The sequence below is a fragment of the Cinclus cinclus genome, chromosome 16, assembly GCF_963662255.1.
Source record: "Cinclus cinclus chromosome 16, bCinCin1.1, whole genome shotgun sequence".
Classification (NCBI taxonomy): domain Eukaryota; kingdom Metazoa; phylum Chordata; class Aves; order Passeriformes; family Cinclidae; genus Cinclus; species Cinclus cinclus.
The window spans coordinates 16,255,262-16,266,960 of NC_085061.1; the positions used below are offsets into that span (position 1 = coordinate 16,255,262).

At 43.9% G+C, this 11,699-nt stretch overlaps 1 protein-coding gene across 1 annotated transcript; it reads right to left on the minus strand.

The window, feature by feature from the left end:
- Window positions 1-262: 262 nt before the first annotated feature.
- On the minus strand, window positions 263-3,210 carry SOCS1 (suppressor of cytokine signaling 1). The gene is made up of 2 exons (XM_062503691.1): window positions 3,080-3,210; window positions 263-1,208 (listed from the first exon to the last, which is right to left on the minus strand). Exon 2 carries the CDS (start codon window positions 1,131-1,133, stop codon window positions 510-512), a length of 624 nt encoding a protein of 207 aa, XP_062359675.1. The 5' UTR covers window positions 1,134-1,208; window positions 3,080-3,210; the 3' UTR covers window positions 263-509.
- Window positions 3,211-11,699: the final 8,489 nt, after the last annotated feature.

Below are 11,699 nucleotides of genomic sequence, written 5' to 3' on the forward strand. Positions count from 1 at the left end.
GGCAGATTCACCCTGAGTGTATTTTCTACTTGCTTGCCCTTTTTTGTTGTAGGCTTTTGCAGGCAAGAGTCTTCTCCCTGGTGGACTAGCACTAAGACAGACTAATTTGGTAGGGCAAAGAAGCAGGACCACAGGGAGACCTGTCTGCACTTACACACTCTATTAAGCAGTTAGTCTGCCAGCAGGATAGTTGCCAGAGCCTTTAAAACTAAAAACAGAGATGCTATTTTTTTAAAAACTGTGACAAAGTTTATTATGTTAATATCATTAAAAATATTATAAAATAGTAAAATATTCTGCTTGGCAGAAAAATTATGCCAGGGTTTTAAAACCCCAGGTTTGTGCAAACAGTTTTTGTAAACAAAAAAAGTCAAGTGTTCAGGTTCCATCACAAAATACAGTAAATTGCTACAAAAATAAGTTTGCTCACTGTCAAACATATTCAAAAACCCAGGAAGCTGGATTTTGTTACACATGTCTCATGTGTCCCTATACAGTTAATGCTGCAGTTATATCTGAAATGGGAAGGATTTCAGATAGTCCTTTAAAACAGGATTGAGTGGGATCTGATTTAAGTTCTCTTTTCCAAAAGTCTTCACGATGCTTTTCCGGCAGAGCTCCTGCAGTGGCTGCACCCGGACCTTGCGAAGAGGGGTAACCAGTACCTTCCTTGGGGACCTTAGGTAATGTTCCAGCAGCTTAAAAAGACAGTCAAAAGTCTCTTTGCTGCCATCCAGGCTGAAACGCCCAGTCTGAAAGTTAATCCGGATACTGGTGGGTCCAGTTGCAGTCTTAACACTGATGGCAAAAAAGCAATTCTTTTGTGTGCTGTCCCTGATGAGGAAGGTGCCCTCGGGCTCAGACTTCAGCTTCTCATGGGCAGCACTGACAGTCAGAGGCCCCCAGTAGAAGCCACAGGCATCCAGCAGGCTGCTGGCTCGCGTGATGCTACCGAAATCCGCCTGGGAGCGAAAGGTTCGGAAGTGTGTGTTGCCCTGTGCCTGCACAGTGCCGGGCCGGCCGGGGCCCTGGAAGCCTCTTGCCTGTGAGCGATCCCGTGCCGGAGGGTCAAGAAGCCGTCTTGGGTCTGCTCCAAGTGCATTATCTGCTGACACCTTGCTGTGAGCTACCATCCTACAGCTGAGAGCAGCCGATGCGGTCTTCCATAGCGTCAGCGGCTCCGGCAGGGCGGCCTTCCAGCAGCTATCCTGAAATGCCAAGGAGAGACACCGGGTGAGATCGATCCCCAGGGACAGGCTGCAATCGCTGAATGACCGACTCTTCCATTGATACGCCTCCCACCCATTATAACATGATAAAATATCATTTTCCAATTTACACCAGGCAAGCAACTGCTCTCTTTTGGACAAGATTAGCAGCCTATCACCACGGCAAACTCGAAAGCTCCAAAAATATTTAGCAAGGATCATTAACAGCTACAGAAGATAATACAGTTTCCCTGCTATGAGCCCTTTCAGGGCCTAGCAACTAAAATGGTTTCGCAATGAGAAGTCATCTCATGGACACCCTCTCCCATTCTCAAGTTTTTAAAGAATAAATCAACAAGGTTTTACAACTGAATAACCAATTTTTCTGCCTTCCCAACTACAGTGCCAGAACTCCACACACGGTGTTGTTATTTGGTGCATGCATTGTGTGAAAAGGAGAAAGTGGGTGAAGACTGTGCTCCCAGATAACTGAGGAAGAGAGTGAGGTGAGGTGCCACTGACTGAATTGTAACTTGGAGGGACAGCGTGTAACATGGTCAATTTACACAGTAATCCTAAAACTTCCTCTCTCCTGTTAACCTGAGGCTCAGCCATAAAATGCAATTTCCCCCAAGTTTCCCTTGGGACAGCAATGCTACAACCTACTAGCTTATACAAATCAACCTCTGTGAACCCTTAAAGCATTACTCTGCAGTCTCTCTTTCTTTTTTGTATCACATGCACTTTAAGTGGCCCAATCTAAATTGCTTCCTATTGATATATCTTTCAACATGAAGGACTAAATTCATCCCTCGTGTTACTTCAAAGGAATTAGCAGTGCTGCACCAGGAATGAGTTTGGCCTGAAATGTCTGCCTCTGACTGTGGTTCAATACATCTCCGCTGGCTGCCTTGACCTTACTGGCAAGCATAGATTTTAGGATTTATCCCTACAGTCAGATATAGATCTGCAGCAGCAGCTTGTTGAGAAACCTTGAAGGATTCTCAGAAATGAATCCCTCAGCCATCTCACAATTCACGGTAACATGCTAATGAGGATTTCAAAGAAAGCATGCCGCTGGATTCCTGTCTGTGCTAATTTAACAACCTGATGTTTGCTTTCATTTAGGTCATATTACCTCCTCAAGCACCTAGGAGGGTTATAAAATCCTTAAACTAGCAAGTTAACAGACTGAGAGTAGCATTGGGCTTGCTTTGCGCAGCAAAAGGAAACTGATACCAGTTTTTCCAATTACTGGGCCAGGATTATCGCTCAGTATTTAAAGTTTAAATTTCAGTTTCAGAACACCTTGGGGAGAAATAAGCACTAAGCCCGAGATCTAAAAATCAAAGAACTCCCTAGCTGAAGCCGTAGGGAACCAAGCGAAGAGTTTGCAGTGCCTTTCCAAAGCGCACGGAGTAAACGGGGCACGCCAGTCTTCAGAGCCCGAAAGCCGGGGCAGGGATCTGGGACAAGGGTGCCACGACTGCGGTGGAGCGGAGCCTTCTGCGGGTCCGAGGCAGGCCCGGCTGGTGCCGGCCGTGCGGGCATTGCGGGCTCGGGGCTGCCCCGGCTCCCACCGCCGGCGAGGGGCCCTGCAAACTCCGCTGCATGTTCCCTTTTGCAGCTTGTCCTACTGTTTTATACCAGGCACAACAGGTCTGTCTGAGCATGGACACTGAGCCAAAAAGGGAGGGAAAAAATGTATTTAAAAACAAAATCTAAAAGTCAAAGACCTCCGTAGCCACCACGCTCTTGCACATCTGGCAGGGCTCCTCCGAAATCTGAGCTCATCTGTCAGCGGCGCCCGAGCCCTCCCGGTGCGCGGCGTGGTTGGCACGGACCCCCCCGGGGCAGAGACCCTCCCTTACCTCGGGGTGCCGCGGGTGGGGGCCGTCCCCGGAGGGCAGCACACGCTGCCAGTGCCAGTCCTGCTGCTAGTCCTGGTCCTGGCCCCGGCGGCCGGCCGAGCATCCTCCGGCGGGGGCCCTGCCTGGCGCCGCGGCGAGCCGGGGCTGCCGCGGGGCGGGCGGGCGAGCGGCACCTCTAGCGCTCTGGGGCCGCGCATAGCCCCGGCTTGCTATTTAAAGCGGCGAGCTCGGCTCGGCTCCTCCCCGCCTTCTCGGAAAACATGTGGTCTTTATGTTCACTTTCGCTTTCCTGCTTGAGGCCCAGAGCCAGCTGTAGCACCGGGTAGCACCCGCCCCGCCGCTGGGGATGCTCTTCAACCTCTCCTATCCGACTGCGTCTGGGTTTACTCTTTTCTTGCTTTTTTTTCGGACAGCCCCGGCGGAGCAGGCGGTGGCCGTGGGCAGGGTCGAGAGGTGCTGCGGGGGAAAAATGCGAGTACTGGAGTGCTCTGAGGCCCCAGGGAGGCCAGGGGACACTAGAGGTAGGTGATGGATGAGGCTCTGACTGGCAGCTACCTCAAAACGTACGGGGGAAATAGCAAGAAAAGCAACCAAACAACCACTGCAGGGGGTTTTCATGTGAAAACAGCTGCTTCTGTCAGAGCTAACAAGTCAGCATGGACAGAAGAGGTGAGAGTATGTATAATGTATAATTTAAAGGTTCAAGAAAGGACAAAATATTAGATCAATAATCTCAAAGTGTGAAAAGCATTCAGACAGCTTTATAATCCTTCCGCTGAGAAGACTGTAAAGATGCTACACTAAGGTTTGAGTTCTCAAAGCAGAAATTCCCCGGGGTTTTCTCCAGAGTAATCAGAATTAAAAGCAGCTGTTCAAATCCCAGCTGTATTTATAACCTTGCCAGCAGCCAGTGCAGGAGACTTGAAATGCTCTCCTGCTCACCCAGAAGGAGATTTCAAACCTCAAATACTATACCAGTGTCTTACTTGCTCCCCTTAAGCAGGCCCAGTAAAGTGTGCTTTCTTCCAAAGAGGATGTTTCTTAAAGTAATAGCCACCACATTTTAAGGGCCAAGAAGTTTCCCTGCAGTTAACATGATGTTTTGTGACAATGCAAAGGAAATGTCTCTGTCAAATGATTAAGGGGAGAGGGGTTGGCAATGCCTTGTGAGTTGTCCTTTGGAGTGAAAAGTTGAGGGAGTGTATTTCTTGCTTTGAGACTAAATATTCTTTTCAAAATCCAGTGTGGTCACAGACTGACTTAACCTGATGGCAATACAACACCTTACAGTGATGTATAGCCAGTGTACAACAGGTGAATCTGGAAATTTCTGATGATAACCATTTAGCCACCAAAATTTACTGCTTATATTCTGTCATGCAAGAGCATAGTTGTCATGAATTTGGATAAGCAGTGTGCCAATTATTTTAAGACCTGGCACAGAGATTCACTTTATGCTCAGACTCCTCTCTGAAGTTTTGAGTAACAGATTTACCCAAGACTTGGCATAAACTGCTGGGAGAAGCTCATCTGCTTTACTGTGTAAAGCAAAAGCATGAAGGAGTGGTGGAACTGAAACTTTCCTTAGGATTTGAGGCATGCAATATTGCCACTCTCTGCTTTGGCATGGTGTGCTCCATGCAGGAGTAGATTCTGTGGCTAGTTTGGATATGGCACTGTTGGTGCTCACACAGGTCGTACAGCCAGGCCTTGTCCTTAAGAGCTTAAAGTCTACTTAGCCAAGTCCCCTTCCTCCCTCTCACACTTCAAAGAAGAGGTTTTTGAAGTGCTTAATTCTGTCAAGATAAGGTAAATCAGAACCAAAAGTACATCTCAGATCCTCTTAACTCCTCCCCCAGTCCCCGGGATGCCCAGCAAACTCCCTTCCTGCTGCGGCAGCCTTGTCCCACTATCCTGTGGCTTTCAGGGGCAGAGCACTTCATGGCTGAAATGCAGCACAGTGGGGTGTGTTTCTCATATGAGACGAAGTTGGCTGAAGGTTGCTGTAGACGTGCCAGGAAAGATGTTTCACTCTCATGTAATTTTTAGTTTTGTAAGATCACAGGGGAAAGAAAGATCCTGCAGGTGCACATGCAATCTGTCAGTCATGGACTGAGTAGTGCAGCTGATAAAGTGTCTGTCCAAAACGTCGTGTTCATTGAGCAGGAATGTGGTAATAATATTCAGTTGTAAAACTTCAGAGCTTGGCAAGGTTCGAATGAGTAGGTGAACTCCCAGTTGCAGAGGAGAGTGATGGAATGAACCTGCCAGATTGGACACCAGAAGCCAAGTGTGTCAGGCAGACGCTTATGGAGTGACACCATCCCTACGTGAATCATAGTGAGAGTGGTTCGGGGTGCTCCATGAAGTGCCTTAGAAAGGCTTGCCCAGGAGTAGCGGGCTTCAGCTGTAGTGTATAAAGGGGATTTGCACAGTGAGTTGAAGTTTTTGTGATAGGAGTTGAGGGTCCCACAAGTTGAGCTGTCTCGGGAAATCTTCATTTTCACCCTTTCATGTTTCGTTTTTGCAACCCCCCATTCCCATTCTTCCGTTTCCTTTCTGCATCTTTTCCCTCGCCGTATCCCCCGGCGGTGTGTGCCTTGGGAAGAGCTCCGTGCCCGCAGGATCGCCCAGGGCGCGGTCACTGTACCCAGCAGAGGGCAGCGCAGAAACGGGAACCGGGGCAGGGCTTCTGGACAGAGCACGTGGGGGAACATCTCTAGAAAAAGACTGAAGGTGAAAGCACTGCTGCCGGTCCAGGTGATTCTGATCCGTGCTCTGGCAGCTTAAGGAGCACTTGCTGCTTCTTGCAAGGTGAATTAGTCTTAGAGTCTGTTTGGTAAGTAAAGCCTTCCATGTGAAATGCCTGTTTTTCTCCATGTGGAGAAACAAGTCGTGTTCCCTTCCCTGCTGATGGTCTCAGAAAAGAAAAGCAAAATCTGGAGAGAAAATTAATGGGCTAGACTACCCATCTTCCTTTCTCCCTTGTTTCTAGAGCAGGAAAGCAAATGCTTTTTCTCTGAAGGTTTGTGTAACTAAACCTCCAAAAGCTAGGATAAAGAACAAGCTTTTGTTAAAAATAAAAGTCCTTAGCCCTATTTTGTAAGCATTGTTTTGAAAAATGACAGAAAATTCAGAGGAATTGCTGGGGATTTGTGCAGCAGGAGCTTGGCTTACTGGCTAGAAACAGGACAGTGGTGACAGGGAATCTGTTTTGAAAGCAGTGGGAATAGGGATTCCAGGTAAGGTCTGCCAGGAGGCAACAAGAGAAAAAATCATGATTCTGAGGATGGTTTGGAAAGTAGGAGAGTACTGTGTATGTTGGGGATATGTGAGACATTTGCCTGTTGGTTAGGTTTCCAATCCCCACACTCCTAGTCCAACTAACAGTAGAATAATCCAGGCAGAGCGTCCTCTATTTGTGCTCCAAGCCTTTCCTCACCCTCTGAAACCACCAGGAGAGAGTAGGTTGTAATACCATGTGTGGTTTTCTCCCCGTATAATTCCATCATGGGTCATTCCACACCCTGCTGAGTTCATCCCCACTGCAACGGACAGTCCTCTAGGGAAAAAAAAAATCAGAAAACCTGAAAGGCTTAGGAAATCAGCAGGCAATTCCCATTTTAGCCTTTTCCTAGCTTTTGAGAATAGAAGCAGACACTGATTCTTTTATGAATCTGGATTAATGGGCAGGCCAATGTGTCTGTGGGACAGCATGTTGTTTAGAGTTTGGTGTAGTGTGATCAGTGTGGGAATTAATATAGGATTGCTATTTTCTTGCAAAAACAGTTCAGTAAAAAGGGTCATACTTTGACTATTAGTCTTTTGAGGTTAGAGCCTCTCGTGCTGATACTGTACATGATAGCTCTTACATGAATGTGCTCAGTATCTAAACTGATCAAATCACCAACAACATCTTTAGAAAAGGGGAACTGAAGCACCAAGTGATTCAGTGATTTGCTTGAAGTCAGAGAGTGAGATAGTCTGCAGAAGGGCTACGAATGGAACATAATTCAGGTCTTCACAGCCCTATACTATAAACTTAACCACAATACCATCCTTCCTGTTTTAGTGGGTTTTGTTTTCTTCTCCAGAATCTGAATTTTCATTTAAACGAAACCCTTGAAATCGGAATTCTTTGATTTTGCAAGTAAATTAGACACCACATTGTCTCTGAGTCTGCTTTCAGATGCAGTGAAACCAGCAGCACTGAGCTAAGTGTGAACCTCTGTCACCCACTTTGACAAAGTATTTGGGTTAGAGTTTGATGCATTTAAACAGGACGTGTACATGAGATGCAGCTATTGTGACAAGACATTTCCTCACACATCTTCATTCCCATACTATCCAGTCAATCATTTTCTAAGTTAAGAGGTAATAAAGTGGGCCTGATGAACACAGCTCATCTTCTTATCCTTTTAGTCAGCTCTTCCAGGTAAAACAGCTACAGATGTGACTCACTTTACACTGGTATTAGTTATCATGCTAGGTATCACTGAAGAAAAATGTGTGTCTGGCCAGGCTGTCAGTCACAGCAAATTTGTCATTATTAGAACAAAATACATTTTGAGGATGTCACCAATTTGTTATCAAGCCTTGATAAGTATCTACCTAGACAAGGGTGAGTCAGTTGGTACAGCAATAATTAATTCTGTCTGAGCTGGAATTTGTGATGTTCTGGAGAGAATGTACAAGTCAGATCCCATCCAGATGGGATGTATGAGAGGAATTGGTGATTTTGTCTTCTAAAAAGGATGTGCACATGAGCTCTGGCTAGAATGGAGAACTGTGGGGTTTGGAAATTAAGCAAATTTAGCTTAATAGTGGACTAAGGCTGAGTAACAGCTGAGCCTCTCTGTCCCCTAAGTTCCTTTGAATACTCCATATTGTCTGAAATGTAAGAGATATAAGCTGCTATTTTTCAAATGAGCAACAAAATAAACTGACTGAGGCTATGAAGAAAGTTTCTCAGCTGGCTATTCTGGAATTATTTCTTTTAAATTATGTTAATTACTTTCTCAGGGTAATTAATGCTGGTGTCCTTGAGCACAGACTAAATGGATCCTGTCTGATATTCAGTGGAAGTTCCTTGTTGATATTAACTAAGTCAAATCAAGACTCACAGTAGTCTCATGAATTCAAATGCTGAGCACTTAACCACATGAAAATGTGGTTTGGGCTTTCTGCATTTCAGTAGTTTAGACATCCTTCTTTGTAATTAGTTGAATGGGGGGCGGGGGGAGGGAAAGTCTCAAATTGTTGGTACAAATATTGTGAAAAGGCAGGTTGCTTTCTGGTGGTTTGTTCATCCGAATGACAAATGTTGTCTTGCTGGATTGTGCATCAGTGTGTCTGGATGTGCATACTCCACAACTGATGAAGGAACTTTGGATCCCTAAAAATAATGTTGGTGATAAATGCAGAGGTAGCAGGATGCTGTTCAGGGAAACTGCAGCAAATACTGGGCTGGACATGTTAAAGCAGAAGCATATGAACCTAGTTCGGCTTCCAGATACACCTACTGGACTACAGAGCTTTCAGTGCTGGCTAGAGGAACACAACCTTTGAATATCAGAGCCAGTTGCTAATTTTATTCCAGTCTGGCTGAAATAAAACACTTGAATAATCCTTTCCAGACTGAGCCAATACAGAGCTCTGCTCCCTTTCCATTGCTTCGCTTGCTCCCCAGCACTCTCTCCCTTGCTTGAAGCCATGCTGTTTCTCCAGCTCCCTGTTCTCAAGACTTTTCAGATCCCAAGTCCATGAAAGGAGAGTGGTAACTTCACTCAGGAAAATCAGCTGAGGTGCTGAACAGTGCTGTGGGTTCTGGAGCCAGGGTTAGTGTTTGTACATGCAGTTGGAGTCCTCAGGCAGATACAGATCCATGAAATATGGGAAGAGGATTCTGGCTGTAAAGAGTGCATGGGAGAAGTCATGAGCTTCAAGAAAAATTATTTTTGAGTGGGAACATTGAGGATACCAAGAAAAACATCAATTAATAATCCAAAAGTGATGTATTTTTTACTATTTCAATGGTACCTTCACTTTCTGCTTTTACAGTTTCTCATTCTTTCAGGTATTTTCCACCACTTCTCTTTCCTTTCAGTGCTAGTTAAATAGTCCCGAATTATTTACATGTTTACAAATTTTCATTTGCTGCTGCAGGTGGGACAGTGTTGATGATCTTACTGTGCTCCCATAATTCCAGAAGCAAATGCTGAGCTTCTATTGAAGTAAGTCAGGGATTGTGGAATCATTTTCTGGTGCATTTTATTCTTGAGCGTAATCAACACATGGGGAGACTTTTATGTCTGGGTAAAAGGTGAGGTGAGGTAAAGGAAATGATTCAAGTGTTCCCCCATCTTTGGTTTTCGGTCCACAGAAACGGAATAAAATTCATTCTTAATATGGTCAAATGGATCCAAATCTTAATTCCATTTCTTTGAATGTAGAGAGATTCTACAGTCCAAATTAAAAGGCAAAAAGTGATCTTGTTCTTAGAGTGAACAAAGACCAATATGGTACTGTTACAGGAGACAGAATTAGCACACTGGAAGTTGAGAAATGAGGCAGTGATGACAAAGCAGTGTTTTGCAGCTTCTTAGAGAGATCCAGGTGGACAATCTTATTTCTTTCACAATTCATTGAGACACTTTCAGAAGATTTGGTTGCATTTTTAAAACTTGAAGCCATCAAGCCTGGATGACTAAATCTGAATAAATCACTATTAATACTCAAAGATCTTCCATGGGCATGCTATGCTCACCTCTGTATTCCTGCTCTGGTTGTAATCCACCTTCACTGACAGATCTTTTTTTACAGTTGCAGTCAAATCCCAAATCACAAACCACCAAATTCTTCTGATGATGGAATACATTAGGTTCTGCAGTATCTAATAACTTTTCTATACCCAACAAATAGAAACTACTGAATGTGCACTTTTTATTCTACTGTACAGATTGATCCAATATTGATTTTATTATTGGCTTATGCTCTTCAAAGTATTGAGAAATTATCCAGATTTCTGGTTTTCCTCTGTCCTTGGAGAAAGGATAGGTCCTGATAGGTGAGTCACTAGTTTTCTTCAGAGTACAAATATTAATTCCTCATTTGCCAAGAAAAGAAAAGGAGAATAAAAAACCCCACCATAATTGCTCTTGTGGAAAAATAATTGGATTTTTCTCTTCAGACATCTTCCCTCTCCAGATTTATTGCAAACCTCAGCCAATTTTACATGTGAACTCAACAAACTGCATGCAAAATGGATTAGCTTCACTATGCTCCAGCTCCAGGAAAATTTCTAGGAATTAGGAGAATAAGCTGACAGATTCTGACAAAAGATAAAGAAGTTCCTTTAAATTTAGAATTTTTGGCATCTGATGTTAAAGAAACATCATCCAACAATATTAATGAAGCATTTTCTAATTTTAGAAATATCTTTATTAGTTATATACAGACCTCACCACACACACTTTTGGATTAATTAAGAAGAAATATTATCTTATGTAAAAACAGTGTAGCATAGCATGCAGGCCTTGATGTTCTCTATCAGTAAATTAGGTAATTAAGAATATGAAAATGGGAAGAGTGCCCAGCCTGGAGGGTTTCCTACAGGAGTTCTGGAGAGATCTCACAGAGTTGTTCTTGTAGGAAGGGTTTCTGTCTGTGGTGACTCACTTTTCCAGGGCCACTTTGTCCTCTGAGAGTGCAAGAAGTCCTATTGTCACTTAAACTGGAAATGAGTGCTGTGCTGTGTTTCAACTGCAGATCTATTTCAGTTCACAATAACATCACAAGAAAATGCTGGAAAAATTTCTGATAATGAGTCTAGAGGAAGCCTTATCCTTAATCACATAAATTGAATTGAGCTTGCCAAGATGACTTCCAAAATCTTACTGGACATGTTGGTAGTGGCCTGTGATGCCTGAAATTCTAACAGGTAATTCTAATACACCTTTACTAACAGAAAAAACAGGAAAGGTAACTGGAGCTATTCTTGCAGGAAAACAGTTTAAATTTGTACTTCTCCTTAGTTCTTTGTTCCAGCTGCTCTGTCTGACTCTGTCTTACACCACTTGAGTATGGACTGAGTTACCTCTCAGCTTTTGCAGCAGTACCAAAACTGTATCTGTGACCTTCAGGATTTAATTCTAAACAAAATGATCTGTATATTCCTGATACTGCAGCCTCATCCAACATATATTAATGCAGCCTTCAGGTAGTTGCTGATTTAGTCCATATCTAAGCTGAACTTCCATAATTGGATTTCTCTAATTACCAGTTTAAACATTCAGATTAGCTGTGTGATAACTTGTAAAGAAAAAGCAGATATAATTCTTCCCATGCCAAGCGCTGGGGCTTTTTCCCTCAAGAGCTTTTATAGGCAAATAGATACAATTAAGCACCAACTACAATACTAGCAAGAAATACCAATGAACATGTGAATGTAAATTTAATATAAATTTAAATACTGTGCTCTCTCTCATGACTTCCCATATAAATAGGTTTATATACTCTCTTCCTGGGTTTGTAAGAAAGGTTAAATTCCAGGGAGTACTTTTGCAGTTAGATGCTTTGTGATCCTTATACAGTGCTGTCCTTACCCTTGGCAAAGGTGGAG